Genomic DNA, 20,996 nt, shown 5'->3' with positions numbered 1-20,996 from the left:
CTTCTTGTGTAGCTGTTCCAGCGAATATCTTTTCTTACATAATACAGTCACTAAGGCTGTTGAATGGTTTATTTAAATGTAAAGGTTCATCATTGTTGCACCCGATGTGTATGTCTTTAAGGGGCCAGAGCAAGGGCCAGAGTAAGATAACGAGACCCAGCTTTACAGCTGTGAAGCATAGCAGGTGCTGCTGAGTTGTATTTGATTAAGGTGTGTCAGCATTTGGGTGTAGTATATAAGGAGCAGCACCTAGCTCTCCCATTACCCTGGGGGATGGGTTGGTGGTTGGGTCTGGTTTGGTTGTTAATGTATTTAGTGTAAAAGGAGTTTTTGTTTTTCTTATTAAAACCTTAAGTTATTTTTGAGTCCTTTCTTTTTAATGCATGGTCTCCCCAGCAAGCTCTCTGCAGCGTTACCATACTGCAAACAGCCAACATCTTTGGTTATGGGCCCAGCTGCTGAGTGGATGACTGCATATTTTTGGACTCTGAGAAAGGTTTGAAAACTCCTTCTCCTGTTAGCGTAGTTCTGTGGGTCTGGAAGAGTTCCAGAATGGTTGACCGGGTTCCTGAAGCTGAGAAGGCTCTGGTCTTCCCACAGCTAACAGATGAGAACTATAGTTTATGGTCTTTTCGGGTGGAGGCGCTTTTGACCTCTAGAGAAGTATGGACCTATGTAACTGATGACCCTCCTGACCCTGTGACTAATGCTTGGTCGAAAGGAGATGCAAAAGCCAGGGCGATAATTAATTTGGCAGTCAGCGACCAGCAAGTAGTCTATATAAGAAATAAGAAAACTGCCAAAGAAATGTGGGACAGTCTTGCAGCAGTGCATGTTAGAAAAGAGTCAGCATCTGCATTGACGTTTTTCAAGCAGTTGTACCAGACGAAGTTGCAGCCTGGTAGTGATTTGGCAGCACACTTGAGACGTCTGGAGGTAATACGTGGCGAATTAATTCGAAGGGACATGGAAATACCTGATATTCAGTATGTTTTTATCATTCTTTGTTCCCTTAACGAGGACTTTGATGGTATAGCTAGCCAGATATCTGCTGTTCCACCAGCACAATTAACTGTGGAAGGGGTAACGGCAAGATTAATGGGCGAGTTGGACAGAAGGGAGGCTTGTGCCATAAGCACTCCTATTTCCAGAAGTAATGAGGAACGCCATATGCAAACTTATGGTGATACGACTGCATTTAAAGCTGCCAAGCGTTGTTGGTTCTGCAATAAGCAAGGACATTTTGCAAAGGACTGCAGATCCAAAAGAAAGCAAAGTACTCCCAAGTCTGTTTCTGTTCGTCAATCACGGTTGTCAGCCCAGCAGCTGACATCGTATCGTAAATACAGAAATGAGCCGCGAGCTTTTCATGCTCGGACTACAGATCGTAAAAGAATTAAAGGTGCCAAGTGGAATTCTTTTATTGTCGACTCAGGAGCATCTCAGCACGTTTGCAATGATCGAAGCTTGTTTATTTCTTTCGAAGAGGAAATTGGTAATGTACATTTAGCCAATTCACAAGTCTTGCAGTCGCTTGGCAGGGGTACCGTTAAACTTGACTCTTTAAACATTACAATAGCGAACTGCATTTACTGCCCGTCAGTGGACAATTTATTGTCAGTAAGGTGCTTTGCTCGTCAAGGCATAACTGTGCGTTTCTTAAAGTCAATGTGTGAGTTTTTCGATGGGAACAAACGTCTATTATATGCCCGGGAATCTGATGGTTTATATAGACTGTATTTTCGCACCTACTCCCAATCGCCTATAAATTGCAGAGCAGCACAGTCAAGCCAGGGGTTGAGGAATGTAAGGCCACATTCCGGGTGTGTCCATGAGGCACACAGAATTCTGGGACACCTGAATTTTGCTGATGTAATTAAGACAAAGAATATTGTTAATGGCCTCAACTTAAAACCATGTAAATTCTTTATGCAATGTCTATCCTGTTGCAAGAATAAGATTAAGGTTGCACGCAAGGGTAGGTGCTCAGATAGGAAAGTAACTGAGCCATTTGAGCGTGTACATTGTGATTTAGTTGGGCCACTCCCACCATCATTAGGAGGTTCTAAGTACTGGCTTACCCTGATAGACCAGTATAGTAGATATTGTTGGACTTATGCAATAGCTGAGAAGTCCCAAGCATTTGAGAAGTACAAAGTTTTTTGCAACTGGGTAAAAACGCACTTTAACAAATCAATTAAGAACCTGTTTTCTGACCGGGGCAGGGAATTTGTTTCTGAGGATTTTGAGAAATTCTTGGAAGCGCAGGGGACTACTCATGAGTTATCTTGCCCCCGAAGTCCTTGGCAAAATGGGCTTGTTGAAGTTGTGCAGCGTGACCTACAGGCAGGGGTTAAAACGTATCTGCACGATGCTAATCTGCCCAAAGACTTTTGGGCTGAAGCGCTTAATGCGTTTTGTTATGTTAAAAATCGCAGTTATCATTCTGGTTTAGATGTCACCCCCTATGAGAAGCTGTTTAAAAAATGCCCTAATCTGAAATACCTACGCATTTGGGGTTCAGATGTAATTATGCATTATCCCGCTAAGCAGAAATTGGGTGAACGTAGTGTCCAGGGAAAATTAATGGGCTACCAGCAGGGGGCGTACAGAATTTACATACCAGCAACTGGCAAATTTCATATTACCAGAAGCATGATACAAACTGTAAATTGGAATGGAGTTGCTGTCTTCCAAGATACTGATGGTATAGATAATACTGAGGAAGAAGAGGAAGAAGCAGCAGCAGCAGGAAATGGTGCTTCTGAATTAATGGAAAAAGACAAAAAGCCTGTTGAATCTGATAATTTGTTTGATGATTTAAAGCCACAGGCACCCGAGGGGAGGTTAGATTCTCTTGAGTTTTCTGACCGTGAGCTTAGCCTACAGGCATCTCTTCAATCTGACAATGATTTACAACCTGAAACTAGTGGTTCACTTAGTCCCATTAAGTCTGAGGAGTCTGACTCTCCTTCCAGACTGAGACGTTCAGATAGAAAGAGACAGAAGCCACAACGTTTTGCAGATGAACATTTTAATACTGTGTATGCCAATAAGGCAGTTTTTGAGCCAAAAAGCTACAATGATGTTCAGAAATTACCTTAAACACACCAAACATTATAGGTTGCAGTTTACAACATGTATTGACAAAGGTTTTGAAATTTTCTGCGATGCATCTCATGCAGTGGAACAAAATAATTGCAGGGGTGTGTCTGGTATGGTGTTTTGTTATAATGGTTGTCCATTTGAATGGAAGTCCCAGACACAAACCATTATTTGTCTCTCCACAACAGAGAGTGAATTATGTGCATGCGTTCAGGCCACTCGTGATGTAGAATGGTATCTGCAAGTATTTGCAGACCTACAGATGCAAGTAACACTACCAGTAAAAGTTTACCTTGATTCCCAGAGCGGACTTGCTATCCTGTGTTCAGAGACCAATACGCAGCGCACTAGAGTCTTAAGGTTACGTTTACAGTTTGTAAAGAAACTAATTGCTGACGAAATGATTGTATTTGAATATGTTCCAGGTGACAATCAAATTGCGGACATTTTTACTAAAGCACTTCCAAAGGTTACACATGAAAGACATGTACAAAATATGCTTTATGTTTTTGTTCCACAATGATGAACCGCAGGGGAAATGTTGAATGGTTTATTTAAATGTAAAGGTTCATCATTGTTGCACCCGATGTGTATGTCTTTAAGGGGCCAGAGCAAGGGCCAGAGTAAGATAACGAGACCCAGCTTTACAGCTGTGAAGCATAGCAGGTGCTGCTGAGTTGTATTTGATTAAGGTGTGTCAGCATTTGGGTGTAGTATATAAGGAGCAGCACCTAGCTCTCCCATTACCCTGGGGGATGGGTTGGTGGTTGGGTCTGGTTTGGTTGTTAATGTATTTAGTGTAAAAGGAGTTTTTGTTTTTCTTATTAAAACCTTAAGTTATTTTTGAGTCCTTTCTTTTTAATGCATGGTCTCCCCAGCAAGCTCTCTGCAGCGTTACCATACTGCAAACAGCCAACAAAGGCTTCTTCTGTCAACATTTTTAAATGGTCCAAGGTCAATCTTTGATTCTCACAGTTTCTTATCTTACAGCTGGAGATTCCCCAGCTCCACTCTTGTAACAGTTTCAAAAGCTCCCTCTAGAGGGAAACAGTCTCCACTTGTATCAATCCTTTCAAGCACAGTTCAAGCAAAAAAAAAAAATTAGTTTCAATTTTCAGTTACTTTTCCTCCTTTTTAAATGCAGAAGAGGACAATGGAAACAATATATTTCTCTTATTTAGCTAGCTGTCAACATACATTCTGTTCACAGTCAATGAACTCTCCCAAGACATCAATCTTACTGGCAGCCCGTTTCCAGGTTCAGAGCGGTGGTAATTTGATTTTCATCACTCTCTCCTGCAGGCTTACTAGGTCCAAAATTTCCCCCCTCTTCCCCTGTTTCCAAGGGGGGGTTTAATGATTTTAACCGATGGAAATTTAATCCTTTACGAAAAGCTTTCCAAGACTTTAGCTTGCAGCGTCTTTGCTTCAATCTATATACAAAAGAGGAAGGTGGACTTCCTGTTTGAAACCTTCCCGTTCGGTGCCAAATTAAGATATTTAAAGATCCAATTTTCCGTTCTACTCACGGGTAGTTGTTTAAAGTCCAATTGTCCACAGGAAAAAAGTCAGCGCTCTCCGGCAACAGCAATGCTGCTTCACTCTGTGAAAGAAGCAGTCAATTCGAAGCACCGCGCCACTCATCCCACGTCGCTCCGGATCCCCGAAACCGGGTTTCCCCACGAGTAGGGGAGGCGCAAAAGGTGCCAGCCGAATCCCACATCCACAGGCTTCTCCTGCCTGTGGTTTTTAGTGGGTCTCCGCTTTCGCCATGGCGGCCAGACCCTGATTTCCACAGAGCGGATTCCTCCCGATCAGAGGAATTCCGCCATTGCCGGAGGCGCTAACCCGGAAGTCAAGTTTCAGATAAATTATTGGGATTGCAAAACTATTATGTCGATCTCATCTTTTAAAATACAATAAAAATAAAGCTTTTAAAACACTTCATTATTTTTGTAAGATCAAGCCACCAACAGACAAATTGTTTAATGTTATTTGGATTTCTCCATTGATTTTTATGGCAGTTAAGCACTTCTGTCTCTGGGGATATTTCAAAATAACTTCTCAATGTGTACCAAGAAATGGCCTTTACAGAGAATGAAATGGTTCTCTCTTTCCTGTTTATAGCTGTGTCTCTGCCTCCTCCTACATTTCCAACCAAACCATTCAATATTTTTCTGTCCATCCAGTTTTCAGAATTCTCCCCTGTTTCTCAACAGTTAGTATTCTGAGGGCACTATACATGTTAAGTCTTCACTGGGCTGGGTTTTTTATTTATTTTGAGGGTGGGGTGTTCCACCTTAGGGGTTGTTCTAAAGGTATGTGTATGCACTCTCTCTCTCTCTCTCTCTCTCTCTGTCAACCTCAGTGTTACCCTGAATTGGCTGACAACTCCCTCTTGTATGTGGTGGTTGCTGGTTTGGCTAAAGTGATGACAACTCAATTATTTGATTATTGTAAGCCTTCTAAACACTAAGTATGTCACTTCCATTTTATCCCTTTACACAGGGATGATGCTAAATACAGTAAATAGTTAGTGAAAGTATTAACAGCAGTAATAATAGTACCAGATCTGCCTGCCCTGATAATAAATTATGTGGAGGTTCCCTAGTAAATTTATTTGATAAATAGGAATCCCCTGACCGAAGGGCAAGGAAGTATTGAGACAGGAAGACTCAAGTCTATGTTGTCCAAATGCACAGAGAGCAGCTTTCTATAGAAGTAACGGGATGCATCTGTGCACATGGATCTCAGGTCAGTAGATGCCATGTGGAAGTAAGTCACATTGAAAATAATGTGAATTATTTACATGTTAAGTGCGAAACTATCATAATAAAATCAAGCTGCATGAGCGATATATGTTTCCTAAGTCCACAAAAATGTATACAGTGTCTAGGGAATTATTTAGGCAGATACTGTATTGTTTAAAATACATTGCAGGACACATTCAGTGCAGTCTTTTGTAGCTCATTAGCAATTTCTTTAATGAGTTTCTTTTTTAGTGATAGATAGTTAAAGTAACAGACAAGTGACAGATTGTTTGTCTTTAATGATTTCCCTATTTCAGGCCCATTACAAAGCAATTAGAAATCTGACAGCATTTTCACTCTGCATTACTGATTATCTAAAGTGATGAGAAACTAGAGGTGATGAATATTAATTGTATATTTTCATATGATTATCATAAATTATTACCTTGTCTAATGTGCTGCAGGTGAATTAAGAGCAAAAAGAGGAAATTCAGTCAGTTATGATAATTCAAAAGATAGTATGGTTTGGTTTATGCCGTTGTCAACAGTGCCAATTTATCTATATATTTTCCATTAAAACATCTACTTCTTAACCTGAATTCAAGATGCAACATTAATCAGATGTTAAGTCAGTCTAGCAGTAGGCTATTATTTTATTATTTTAGTAATAATTGTTTTAAACTTGCTTGCATTTATATATAAATAAAAATTGATATTACAACATAAATTTCATGAAGCATTGCATGGATAAAAACCTAAGTTTGCTGTTTAAAAGTAGAAATCATCAATTAAATACATTCCAATAATTTTGAACCATGGAATGGATTAATTGTGTGTTTACAAAATAATATAGTTGCTGTGTGGAATAATGTTAGAAATGGTAACCTTATAGTAGAATTTTATACTTGCCTACTCAGACGTAAGTTCTATTGGTTTCAATGGGGCTTACTCCTAGGTATGTGTTTAGGATTGCAATCTCCATCACACAGTAACTTTATGAGTTTGTATAAAGATGATAACAATTCAAATGATTTGGTATCAAACATTTATCAATGTTTATCTACTAGAACCTTAAGATGATTGAGAGATGATTTAAGAGAAAATTAGAGGCATTGCTGGAAGGTTCACATTCAAAAGAAAAATGGAAAATTATTTTTACATATGGCTCTGCTTCCAAGGAGAATAGTTATTGTCTTATATAAGTGGTACTTAGCAATGGGAAAAAAATGAAATGCAAAATTTAAAAAGAATGAAGGTGCTTTTTTACCACAGCTGCCTGATTTTATTCACCATCCCCTCACATTTATATTAACAAAGTTTAATTGGTAAAGAAAATGTTAATCTTATTAAATAGTTGCTGCTTATAGTAAAATATTATTGGTTCTAATAGTGTTAAATTTAGTTTTTCTTTATGCTATGTAAACTACCCTGTGACATATGAATTAGTAGAGAATGTAAAGGTAAAGGGACCCCAGACCATTAGGTCCAGCCGCGGACGACTCTGGGGTTGCGGTGCTCATCTCGCTTTATTGGCCGAGGGAGCCGGCGTACAGTTTCCAGGTCATGTGGCCAGCATGACTAAGCCGCTTCTGGCGAACCAGAGCAGCGCACGGAAACACCGTTTACCTTCCCGCTGGAGCGGCACTTATTTATCTACTTGCACTTTGACGTGCTTTCAAACTGCTAGGTTGGCAGGAGCAGGGACCGAGCAACGGGAGCGCACCCCGTCGCGGGGATTCGAACCGCCGACCTTCTGATCAGCAAGTCCTAGACTCTGTGGTTTAACCCACAGTGCCACCTGCGTCCCACAGTAGAGAATATACTAACCTGAAAAAACCCACTAGTTCCTCCTAATGGAAACCTAAATGTCATGAACTGGCAGGGCAATGGGGAGGAGGAAGAGGACACACTGGCGCAAGCTGGGGCTGGGGAAGGGAAGGTTGGTGTAGGAAGTAGCCACAGCGTGACGGAGGATGACAAAGGGATGTGGATCAGTGCACAGGAACCAGAGCAGCAGGACCCATCACCAGAGCCAGAGGGGCCCCTGTCTCCACGAACAAGGTAGGCTCTGAGTAATGGGGAGCAATAGGCAAAGCTGAGGCAGGCAAGGCCCACAACCCAGCTCCCTTGCTGGTCAGGTGGGGCTCACTAGTTCTGAGAGGAGATGTTTGATTCCTCAGCTGGACTAGGCTCAGAACAACTGAGGGTCACATGACTCATCAAGCCCAGATGCTGCAATCAGCATTCAGAGTATAAAAGGGCAGCAGAGCTGAGGTGATGTGTCTGCTCAACTGTCCATGTTGATGGGCCTCAGCTTGGGTGCTCCTGGATCTCTGTGGGACTTTGGACATGTGGCTTGACCCCAGACTAGGGACTCAACATACTGATTCACTGCTAGGTAGGCCAGGGATTCAGGACACTAAAGTAGCATCCTTATGGTGCAACACAACTCTCCATTGCAGCACACAGAGTGGTGGTTGAATGGGATGGAGGTCTTTCTGTGCCACACCCAGAACAGCTCCACTAGCCTCCACCCAAAGAATGATGCTAGCATTACTCCACTGATGAGAGCTCCCCTTTCTGTCTAGTGAAAGAGTGGGTAGCTGAGCTTACTGCCCCCCCCCCGTGGCTTCCTGCAAAAAGCCACAAAATAGGGTTTTCTGTTAGAGGGGATGAGCTGGCCCAGAATCTGCTAGATCTCAAACCAACCCCACTCAATGGCTTTGGGGTCACTTTGGGCCTGATCACTCAGTCAGTTTCAGGCTTTTTGCAGACCCACACACCACCTGTCCTAGCCAGCCTAAGCAATAGGACTGTGGATGTGGCAGAGACCCTGCTATTCCACCATACCTTACTGATGTTCAGCTAGGATTTGGATTGCACCCTTAATTAATGAATGGTTAAGTAAATTGTGGACTATAGCCAAATTGATTATGTTTACCTATTTTATGTAAAACTGAATAAGAGATCGATTCAGTTTGATTTTGAGTCTTTCCTTTGTTTTTGGGATTCGGAAATTATTTTACTGTTAATTCTTTTTATGTGGCAATTTCAAGTTTTAATTTTTTTTATACTTACTAGAATTTTTACTGATGCTGCTATAAGAGCAAGTCCCTTTGAACTCAGTGGGGCTTCTGCATAGACATGTACAGGATTTCTGTGTAAAATGTTTTTTAAAACCCCAAGTATTAATATATTGTTGATCCTCTGCAGCCTATTCTTAAACAGTGTGTCATTGCTGTTATTCAAGTTGATTTGAATGAAATGTTCAGATAATGTTTTGTCAGGTAGTGCATAAATTGCTCGTTAAACTCCAGACAGCAACTGCTTTTTAATCAGGTTCTAATTGTTCAGACAGAGACATAAAAATGTCTGGCATTTTCATTCTACTTCTTGCTTATAAGCTGTAGTATTATGCTCAGGCAGATTCCAAAGCAAGTCAAAAAAATTTTCACTGTAGCAGTCTAAAATTGCTGCGCCACACACACACACACACACACATATAATTTTTATATATCTTTTTCAGTAGTACTGCCAGTATGGTCTGTTTACTGAACCTTTCCAACCTTTCTACAGAGAATTATAACCAATGAAATGAATATACAGTGCCTTGGCAATTTTGTGTATTTGTTACATAATCCATATGCATGGCAGTAAGTGTGGGTGTGTGTTGCTTATGCTGGAGAGGTAGGCTGGGTATGAAAGTATTCTGCATTCTAGGAGTATAAAGTGTTAAGTGTGTTGTAACATGCAATATAAAAATGTGACACTAGATGGCAATGGTGAGCTATGGCAAATTCAAGCTTTTTAAAAAAAGTTTTTTTTTAAAAAAAATAGCATTTTCACAGCATTTTTTATATGTGTGTAGATTGCACCTCAGTGTATGTAATGATGACTAGTTGAATTTCAACAAGGGGGTGTTTCATTCTTGAAACTCATTGAACCACCAGAGGAAAGAGTGCTGCTTCTGAGTGTAGGGTCATAGCATGTCATTTCACAGAAAATGTGCAAAAATTATCAAAAGCTGTAGGCATCTAGCACAGCCTTTTAGCTGAATCTCAAATGTCAATATCCAGCCCCTACTTCTTACAGGAGAACATCTCCATTGCAACCTGAATTGCAGCATTGTTGCCTTCCTCTATAAAACTATGAATTCTAGGATAGTTTTGATTTCAAAGAGAGAAGGCATATTGCTACGCAGGTATAGGTAATGGAGTATTCTCTCTGTGCTAACCTGCTTTTATTAGCCTGCTTACTTGCTAATTAAGCAAATGTTTTCAGGTTTGAAAAGATTTTAATGTTCAAAGGTCTTCAATACCATGCCTCTCAGCTGGTCTCAGGATGGAACTTATAGGAGAGTGTAGCAGCTGGAGTGTGACATTACCAGAACCAGTGGGCTTGTCACTCTCTGACCAGTCATGTTTCCTGTCCTTCTAGGTGAGAATGTGCACTAGTGGTTTAATATTTCGACTGTGTCAGACCAACACGGCTACCTACCTACTCTTGCTTCGAACATAGCCAAATTATTTTTAACATCTCTTGCAAGCCTGAGCTCATTCTAAGCTTTGGCCCGCCTGACATTCACCCTGCAACTGTCATTCTAACACACCCTAATGTAATGAAGAGACCAAGCAGAGAATATATGAAATTTGGAGTCACAGGCAACTTTGGATGAAACCCCTGCTGCAACCCAAGAAGCAGTGTGGAGCTCCTGCCTCACCCCACTCCACATTCTCTCTATGCTTCTAAACTGGCCACTTGGTTAGTCAGAGAAACTATAGTTGGTAACTATATTCCTGCAAAGCATGTGTGAATGTATTGCATGACTGAGAGCTCTTTGTTAAATAAAATTAATACACGTCTCTGTGCACTCCTCCAATCTTGGGTTGCATTCATGACAGCTAGATGTTCCTGTCACTGCCTGTAGTTGTGAACACCCAGAGCTTGTTGCTCTGTGTGCTGTGGCTGACTTTGCTGTTTATACATTCAGGTAGGTAGCCAGGTTGGTCTGACGCAGTTGAAATATAAATCAGTAAATAAATAAATAAATAAATTGTCCAGTAGCACCTTAGAGACTAACTAAGTTTGTTCTTGGTATAAGCTTTCGTGTGCATGCTTATACCAAGAACAAACTGGTTCACCAGAAGCGGCTTAGTCATGCTGGCCACATGACCCGGAAGCTGTCTGCGGGCAAACGCCAGCTCCTTTGGCCAGTAAAGCGAGATGAGCGCCACAACCCAAGAGTCGTCCGCAACTGGACTTAACAGTCAGGGGTCCCTTTACCTTTACCTTTAAGGTGCTACTGGACAATTTGCTGTTTATATCGGTCCTTTCCCTCCTTCAGTGGGTCTTTAAGTGTTGCTCGAAAGGAGATACTGTGCTCTTTCTGCAGGCCTTTCCACAACGAAGCTGTTGTGCTATATGGCCTCCTCTTCCTTCCCTTGTGTGTTGCGATGAGTTGTGTGTAGTATAAAGGGTGTGATTGGTGGGTGCTGGCAGTGCCTCCAAGGTTTCTGGGACTGTGGCTCTTGTTATTCCATTCTGCGCTTTTCTGGAGCAGTGTGTTTTCCCTTAGTGTTCTGGGCTAGACAAGTGTAAGACATGGCAGACATTTTGCCATTGTAGCGCATATATCTCTCCCCCTGGCATATTAATAGTTAGGATTGCTCTGTAAACCTGCATCAGAAAAGTAGGCATGTTTAATGTCACTATGATTACTTGTTACCGCAAGCTGCAATGCAACATTTAAAGACAACAGAGCATTGAGAATGTTGTATTTGCTGCTTGTAAGGACAATATTTCACAGTTTACATTAAAAACATATTTGTGAGAAAAGTAATTATCCAAAGATTATTAGAAGTTTGGATATTAAGATTATCTGTTTAATTTTTAATTGGCTTTTTTCAAGATAATTGGGTTTATTCCCTCGTGTTTGTGAAAAAGGGGCAATGGGCTAATTGGCTTTGACGACATATATTCTTCAAAAAATATGAAGTAATTCTGACATTCTTAACATTTGTCTGGTTATATAGTTTCTTTTAAAAATATAAACATATTTTGCCAGATATAAATAGCAGGTCATTTACAGTTCCTTGAATGTCCTTCATTATCTCTTACCCTTACTATTTGACACTGAACTGAACACATCTATACTGTGTATTGTCAGTTATTATCTTTTGATACATTTCTGAAGTCAGGTGAAACTTCCATTTTGAACCATGTAAACTTCTAATGATGACATCAGAGTAGAATATTTTGTATTATAGTTTGGTGTATTATTTTCTTTGGATTCCAATAATATCTAGCTTGTTTTATTTCACAGCCATTCAAACTCTTGAAGTGATATTGCTGCATTGAAGTGAATGCAACCAGTGTGCAAGATTTTGGAATGTGGGTGTGGCAGTATTGTTGTGTCAGCTCAGGCAGTCTTGGATGAGACAGGATATTTAGATCTATTCCATTCTGGCTTACAACCTGGGTTCAGCGCTCTGTTACTTCCGGGTTGCCGCAGAGCGCAACCCGAAAGTGCTCAACCTGAAGCACATTCAACCCGGGCTATGACTGTAGATAGTTTAGATAGTTAGGCTGTGTTCTGGGAATGCCTAAGCTAGTAGAAGGCAGTTCTGGTTGCCAGAACTGCCTTTTACTAGCTTAGGCATTCTGAACCTTATTGTGCGTCTAAGATCCTAGACTTTACATTGCTATCACATGATAGATTTTATACATGTTGCTGTACGTTGCAGTGTCATAATAACCAATGGCATAATTGGCTCTCTGAAGAAGAGTTGGCAAGTTCATAGGTCATATCTTTCCCTGAGGTTGTCCCTGGTCTCAGACTTTGGAACTCCCTTTCTAGAAAAGCTAGGCTGGCGCTCTCCTTTTTGTTCTTCTGGCAGCAGGTGAAGACCGCTTTATTCACACAGGCCTTTGGGAACTGACTTTTTAAGGAAAGTGCTTTTTAATATTACTGTGATGTTTTTATAGTTTTTATTAGCTTTATTTTAACAGATTTGTTTTTATATTATTTAATACAGTTTAATTATTTTAATGATTGTATTTTATATGTTTTTACCTTTTTATATTTCGTATATCTTGTTTTAATTTGTGTAAGCCACCGTGAGTCCTGGTCCAGGAAAAAGGTGGGATGTAAATAAATATAATAATAGTAGTAATGACAGCAACATTCTTTGAATGCCTCCAAACTAATAATATGCATCTGTTGTAGCATCCGGTAATGGACAATGATGGATAAGGTTATTGGATTGTTGGTGTTGCCTACTTAAGCTACTCTTCTTACGTTACTATTATAATATTACAGTTACAGTGTGACCCAGATATCAAAAGTACTTGTATTTAATCCAGCTTCATTTTAGAAACATATACTGACCATAGAGAATGTTATACTTGAAATTTTGATTGAATATTTTATTTTCACTCTGCAGGAAATGGAAAATGGTGAAACAGAAACTTGTGATTCAACTGATGCCCTGTGTTCTGTAACTTCAGAAAGAAATTGTAGTGTTTCAACTTCACCCTTGACTTTATGTCAAAGGAGTGTAGATACTACAATACTGAAAAAGTGAGTATGGTCAATCCAGCCTTATCACTTTTTCTTACATGCCAACATAATGGCCAACCCCCCCCCCCTTTCATAAGTAACTATACAACCTTTAGAAGACATTTGAAGGCAGCCCTGTACAAGAAAGTTTTTAATGTTTGATGTTTTATTATGCTTCTGTATATGCTGGAAGCCACCTAGAGTGGCTGGGGTAATCCAGTCAGATGGGTGGGGTATAAATATTAAAATGATGATGTTGATGTCATAATACTTAGCAAGAGGTCAAATTCATCTCCTGTTTCCCACCTTCAGCTGTTCCTTCTTTCTTTCTTCACTGCTGTCATGATCCTGGGATCAAATTTCCTTTCTTCAGGGAATGAGTTAGTTAGAAGGGAAATTTTAAGAAGGGCAAGCCCAAGAAGCACGTTTACAAGATGAGCCTGTGGTACTAGTGCCCCTTCAGAGTCTCAGTGCTCCAGAGTTTCCCTGAAGCCTGCCATGTGTGCAAAAGAAACTACTCTTGAGGTGGTGGTGAAAACAAATATTTTTGAAGCATGGTATTATGGGGGGAAAGTGGGCCTTGATTGAGTGGGCTTTTATGATCTTAGGCTAGGCATACTGTTCCATATAGTCTGGGATTTGGTTTCTAACAGTGGTTAGCCAAATACCGTTAGAAAACTTACAGGAAGGCATGAGGGCAATATCATTTCCATTTTGTTCCTCTTTTCTGAACATGGGGGCCCCATATACTTGTGAGTTGCCAATAGAAGTGACTGTGTGCGGAGAAGGTTTAAGGGGAGCTTGCATGTGTGAAACTGAGGTTAGTCATGGTGTGAGTGGATTGTCAGGGTGACCTTGGACTCAAAACCAAACCAATAGTATGTGTTCCCTGACGAATAATATAGGAGTACACAGGAATCAAGGTGGCCTGCGAATGTATTGCAAATATGTTTCGTACATAAAATATGTTACTTACCCCTTGGGTTCCTTGGCAGAAAGGTGGTACATAAATGGAATGAATGAATGAAATAATATTGCACTGCTGTTCTTGACTCGGTGGACTCCATCACATAAGCCCCAGTAGAACCAAAGTCTCTACCATTCTGTCAGAGAAGTTCCTCTTCTTGTTAAAATTTATACACCACCCTATACCCATAGGTCTCAGGGTGGTTCACAACACAAAGCCACAATATAAATACCACAAAAGACATAATAAAAATAGATACGATAAATACAAAGACAACCCAATAACCCCCCTTCCACAACACATTTAAAAGTGCATTAGATGTCTATCAGCCAAAAGCTTGATTAAAAGGGCAATTTTTCACCAGGTGCCCAAAGGTGTATAATGAAGGCACCAGCCAAACCAGCCTGGGGAGAGCATTCCACAAACGGGGAGCTACTGCAGAAAAGGCCCACTTTCGTGTTGCCACCCTCCAAACCTCTCATGGAGGAGGCACATGAAGAAGAGCCTCAGGTGATCTCAAGGTCCGGAGAGGTTCATATGCAGAGAGGCAGTCCTTGAGGTACTGCAGTCCCAAGCCATTTAAAGCTTTATACTGTAGGTTGAAACCAGCACCAGTTAAAGGGACGATGAAGCAGGCCAACTGAGCAGGTGCCTTTCACTAAAGGTGGAGCTTACAACTGAGACAGTACTGCTCCTTTATAAGAATGAATGTTACTGAAGCAACATCAGAACTTTGCTTTCTTACAGGGTTGCCATATTTTGAAGAGCAAAAAAGAGGACACATTTGCCAACTTCCACTTTTAACTATAGATCTCTATGATGACGTTCATCACGAGAAAGAGGACATGTCCTGGAAAAAGAATACATATGGCAACCCTAAAATATTGCTTAACACTTGGAGGAACTTGTGAAAACCCATGTTGCATTCTGTATAGAAAGTCTGATACTATAGTGTGGGGGGAAATGGATGTTGCATGTTGTGAATTTGTTTTCATCTTTATCATTCAGCCTTGGCCAGGCCTTACCTTGGATGAGATTGATCTCATCATCAATCTCCTCTTTAGATTTTTGAAATATACTAAGCCTCAACTCTTCCTCTCTTCCTCTCTTTTTACTGTTGAAAGTCATGATCCACTTCCTTCTCCCTGTGCTCTAGCTGCCACTTGTAGCACTCACCTGTGTCTTTCTCATTTCTGAAATTTAAAATCTAAATGCAGTTCAGAAGCCTTGCTGTTTCCTTAAGTATTCTGCTGTGTCACCTTTGTCACAAATGAAGGGGGAAATGCATTATTTCTATCACTGTTGACTATAATAAGGTAACCTTAAAATGCTGCATCTGTTGGCTTACACTTAATTTAACAAAATAAATTGTTCTTGGTGTTCTTGGAAAAAAGTAAAGTAAACCTTAAACCTGAACTGAACTCACAAGGCAAACTATACCATTAAGTATATTCCCATGTATGGAAAAGGATTAAGAAGCCATCCTCTTAATAAATAATCTTAGTGAATAAAGGCAACAAACTACAATAGGAACAGAGAAAAATGCTATATAGATATATTTCAAAACGTTACATGCAAACAGATCATCTAAATATCTGGGTAGCTTTTTCATGTGTAATATTTAGGGTATTACTGGTTAAAAGAAATAATTCCCAGCCAGCTCATCTGTTGTAATTGAAAACACCTGAAGGAGAGTAGGTTGGGCGTGTCTGCTTTAAAGTTTAAAACCAGCACTTTGAATTGTGCTCAGATATGTATTTGTAGTCAGTGGGGCTGGTTAAAAACTAGTGTGATATGTTCTGTCCAGCTAGACTCAATCTGTATTCTCAGCTGATTTCCAAATAGTCTTCCAAAACAGGCTCACACAGAATGTAATGCAGTAGACTAGTCAGTTACTAGCATTAGTATTCTGTACTTTAACTAATTGTAGTTACCCAGTTTAACCAACTGTAGTTATCAGAGCAGTCAGAGCTGCAGTTAGATTCCTGTTTATTTCTAACCTCTTAGCTGAAGATTAAAAAAAGTTATTTGATACATTCTTTCTCTTTGTAGTAATTCCTTAATATGTCAGATATTCTTTTTTCCTTCCTCAATTGCCCACCTATTTTGGTCACATTTTCCGGCATGGGTGCATGACTGGATTTCCCATGTTGTCCTAGTTTTGGGATTACTTAAACCCAATATCTGTCGTCCCACCTCTATTTTTCTTTCAGAAAATGCATCTCCCCTAACACAAAGGCATCTGGAAAGACAGAAGAAAAGCAAAGAGAGCCTCTGTTTGGCCCTATGAGTCCCCTGCAATCATCAGTAATACCAAGAAGGTCAGAGCTTCAAGATGGTTCCACACATCAAATAACATCAGTTCAGAGAAGTGATAGAATATCAGAACTAGTCAGCTACAAATCAAATAGTACAAACAATTTTTCTCTTATATCACCATCCAAGAGAAACAGACCTGTCAGTGCTCCTCCAGGTCAGCTAAGGTAATCAAAGCTGTTCCATGTTCCTTTTAACTATGACTGTTGCTGTTCTGTCTCCTTTCAACTGACTCAGTGATGATTCAATTGACAACCTCAAACTTACAGTAAAAGACTGCAATCTTTATTTAGATTTTTGATATAATGGTATCGCAGCGCAATCCTAAGCTTGTTTACCTAGAGGTATGTCCCTCTGAGTTCACTGGTATCTAGTCTAGTAGGTGTGCTTAGGGTTGCCATCTTGGTTATTCACAGAACTGCTTTAAATGTGATAAATATACCTTAAATGAGAAGCTCTTCTATGCAAGTCACATGTAGATTATTATACATAATAGGTCGATATTTTTATACCCATAAAAGGCCAGTTGTGCCAGTCTATGAACAGTTTGCATACCTTTCCCTTCACTGAAATGCATCATGTATAGGAATATTTATTTTTTATAACAGAGAATGGGATGGGACAGGGAACTGAGAGAGACAGACTTATAAACAACATAACATATACATCAGAATTTCTGGAATATGACTACAATGTGGAAGTGAGTTGTGCTGTTGGTGTACGTTATATGAAATTATAAAGAGGAATTTCCACAAATTCAGTGTGTACCTCAAGTACATTTCATTCTTTGCATGATACTTGCACTATCTCTTATTCCATGCCAGTAGTGTGATATCTCATCACTGAAAAACAGATGGCAGAATTGTTTTGCTACAGGGACAGACTCTGCTGCTGTTTTATTCTACTTTTAAAAATATATGTACAGTGTTGATAGGTGATAGTGAGGAGCATTTATTGCTCCAACACACACTTTAAAGAAAACAACCACCCTAGACAAAATTCAAGGACAGAGTCTTGATATATTTGGGAGGAAACCAGTACTAGGTGAGCACACAAACAGTGGCTTCACACAGTAGGAAGTGCATAGACACCAAGCAAAATTGGAGGAAGAGTATTTCCTTGGCATAGCAGAACAACCTCACTTTCTAGACTCTACACTACAAGCAATAAAAGTGCACATTTATTGCCCAATAAGCTGGAATGGCACAGGTGATTAAAAAAACAGCTCAACACTAATACTTAAATTGTTGTTATATTGTTTAAATGAATCAGGCTTTGTCTAATTCTATTTGATTTGTTAAAGGTTAAAATGGGAATAAGGCTACAATTCTATACATACTTTTTTCAGAGTATGCCCCACTGAACACAGACTTACTTCTTAGTAAACATAGTCAAATAAGTATAATAGGGGTTTTGTTTATAAAGCAAAGCATCACTTTTCAGTGTTTGCATCAAGAAGATAAAAACCAGTGGAATCTTTATGTATAATTTTATAAGAGCAACTTTACACCTGAGTTTTTAATTTTTACAGATGAATTGAATTTGAAGCATTGGTTTACAGTTCTCAATATAGTTAGGAAAAGGGCTTATTATTATGATTTTGTTTTAAAATGCAATAATCACAATCTGAACAATCATTGAGAGAGACTATATTAATTAAATTGTAATTTTCGTATAGGTACTTTCTGTCTAGTTCAACTGAATTGGAATTGTTTTTCTACAGATCTTCGTCCTTAAAATCCCATTTGGCCCAAAAGGTCCCTGAAGTGCCCATTTTTGAACGACAACCACAGATACTCAGAGTAACAGCTTATAAGAATGGTACAAGAAGCGTGTTTGCTAAAGTTACAGTGCCACTTTCCATTAAACTGGTAAGCATCAATATAATTTCTGTGTAGCCATTTTTGTTTAGATATTGATCTTTGAGTAAAGGAAGCACTTTTTATTTTCACACTTGTTAAGCGTATACATAGTTACTGCATTTTTACCTTCAATTATATAACGTAAAACAGAGGCCGTAAAATGTAAAGTAGAATTTGGAGTTTCTGCAGAATCAATACAATTAAATGGTAGCCGAATAATAACATTGTTAGGTAATGCTTAGCAATTGGATGTACATATACTGTGTTGAGGGAAATTAGGATTTGGTTTTTAAGTATTGATTCTTGATTAAATTTTAGTAGTTAACATGAGTATATTTTTTTCTTATTTTTTTCTTACCTTTTGCGGCTGATTTAGCTGCTGGAGAAGTGCACTGGAAGGCTGAAGCTGAATATGGCTGCACGACGAGTCTTCTTGGCAGACGGCACTGAAGCACTCGATGCTATAGACATACCCCATGATGCTGACGTTTATATTTCAACTGGAGAGCCCTTTTCAGATCCATTCAAAAAAATTAAAGGTAAAAAATGCCAGAGTCAATGGCTTAAGGGGTGCAATTAAAAATGATTTTCATCCTGTCTTTTTGCATGGTTTAACAAAACTAATGTTTACTCATCTACAGCTCAGTAAGAGGATAATGTGCTTAATGAAAGAAAAATCTACTGACAGCCACGTTTATTGCCCTTCATTAGCATTGGTGCTTAATTTAATATAGATCTGAATAGACATTAGGGAGCCTGCAGGAGGTTAAATGGTGAAAATATAATAAATTAAATAAGAGATTATTGAATTTACTGTTTAGTTTCACTGACATCTAACAGACACAATTCATTAGGCTTATTACACTAGCAAAAATAATAGTTCAGAGTTTGAGTATTTTATTAATTTAGTCATTTGACCTTTATTAAGATAAAGCATTAAAATAATTATCAGACTGCTGATGCCACAATGTAAAATATTCACGTTGAAGTTACACAGAAATATATATGTACACCTGTTCTAATATTTCATTTTGAAATTTGAAGCTCTTTTAGCATAATCTCTTAATTTATTTTCTCATGTCTCTAATTCTTGTAATATGCTTTCAGGTTTACTTATGAGCGTAGTGTAGAATTTTATATTGCTGCTATTTTCAATTTTGTTGCAAATGGATTTTTATTTGGGCTATATTTTACTGGACTAAATGACTAGTGCATTTAAATACAAATTTATGTATGAAATTGAAATATGACATATAATATAGCTGGACTTTATGATCAGAATATAATTGAATAAATATTGTATTAAATATTAGCCAAATAATGTTGTATGTTAAGCTGGAATGCGTTAAGAATCAATCTGTAATGCCACACCATTCAGTAATACGCAACAATTTAAAAATATCAAAGTTGGAAGTAGTGTGTTTTAGAGGAGAAAAGTAAAGTGCTTTCAGTTGATATACTGTTATTGTTTAAAATCTTTTAGAATTGTAGATGTAGTACCATTCAAGAGTTTATATAAAAATTGGAATTGTCTTTTAATGTCGATGAAAAGCAACACAAACATTCATCTTTGTGTTTTTTAAAATACATTAGTTGCACTGAAAACTGTTTACAAATGGTTTTGCATTCAGTTGACTCAGACAAAAGAAATAGCTGGTTTTGTATTTTAGAAACAGATTACTGTAAGAATAGCAAATTATGCTTAATCACTGGAATTCCTATAAATATCTATAAAAGAAGCATACCATATAAATACTCTAGAATGATGGGAATACTTAAGTTTCCCCCACTAGTTGAGCCATATAATATATATTCCTGCAATGTTTTGGAATAAATTATATTTCTTCATAACTCATGAATTATGCATGTAGTGTAGTATTACAGATGATATGACAGTCTTCTTGAATACAGTCCAAATGATCCATTGAGTATGTTTTAGTCTATTAACTCAATAAGGAGAATACATTTAGCCAAAAAAAATATTTTGTCTTTTTTTGGTTCATGTAGGAGTAATGAATTGCCCTGCTGTTCTGACATATAAACAACAATAATCAATATTCACATTGTCTCAACATCTTAGGAGTTACTGAGATAAATCGAATGTTATAGTAATATTCATAGCCAGTGTGATATTTTATGTAAGGTGCGGTTACTTTTCCAGGCATATTTAATGAATGCTTGTATTTTCCAATTCATCAAGCATTTCTTTCTTTACCTCGACTTCATTCTCATCCAACAAAAACTTCTCTGCTTTGTCTGCATCTTTTGGCTGTGTTTCATCATGACATGCACTGCTGTTCCTTTAGCACCAAAATGTTGGCACACATTGCTGAAAATTTCACACCAACTCTTGCTGGATCAGCAAGCTTAACCTACCAAAATCTGGTGTACTGCAATAGTATTTGACTGATAATCAATCTTTTTGCTGCTCGACAGTT

General features: G+C 38.8%; 1 protein-coding gene across 4 annotated transcripts in view; it reads left to right on the top strand.

Moving 5' to 3' along the window:
* DCDC1 (doublecortin domain containing 1) overlaps positions 1–20,996 on the top strand; it is a 262,066-nt gene that overhangs the window by 4,955 nt on the left and 236,115 nt on the right. For all 4 annotated transcript variants that reach the window (XM_053389861.1, XM_053389869.1, XM_053389854.1 and 1 more), the window contains exons 2-5: positions 13,298–13,434; positions 16,594–16,858; positions 18,418–18,567; positions 18,935–19,097. In XM_053389861.1, the coding sequence (XP_053245836.1) occupies positions 13,298–13,434; positions 16,594–16,858; positions 18,418–18,567; positions 18,935–19,097 (715 nt within the window). The remainder of the gene's footprint in view (positions 1–13,297; positions 13,435–16,593; positions 16,859–18,417; positions 18,568–18,934; positions 19,098–20,996) is intronic.

Source organism: Podarcis raffonei, chromosome 1, assembly GCF_027172205.1.
Source record: "Podarcis raffonei isolate rPodRaf1 chromosome 1, rPodRaf1.pri, whole genome shotgun sequence".
NCBI lineage: Eukaryota > Metazoa > Chordata > Lepidosauria > Squamata > Lacertidae > Podarcis > Podarcis raffonei.
Note: the sequence above shows the minus strand (reverse complement) of the source record. Positions and strands in the feature narration are given on the sequence as shown.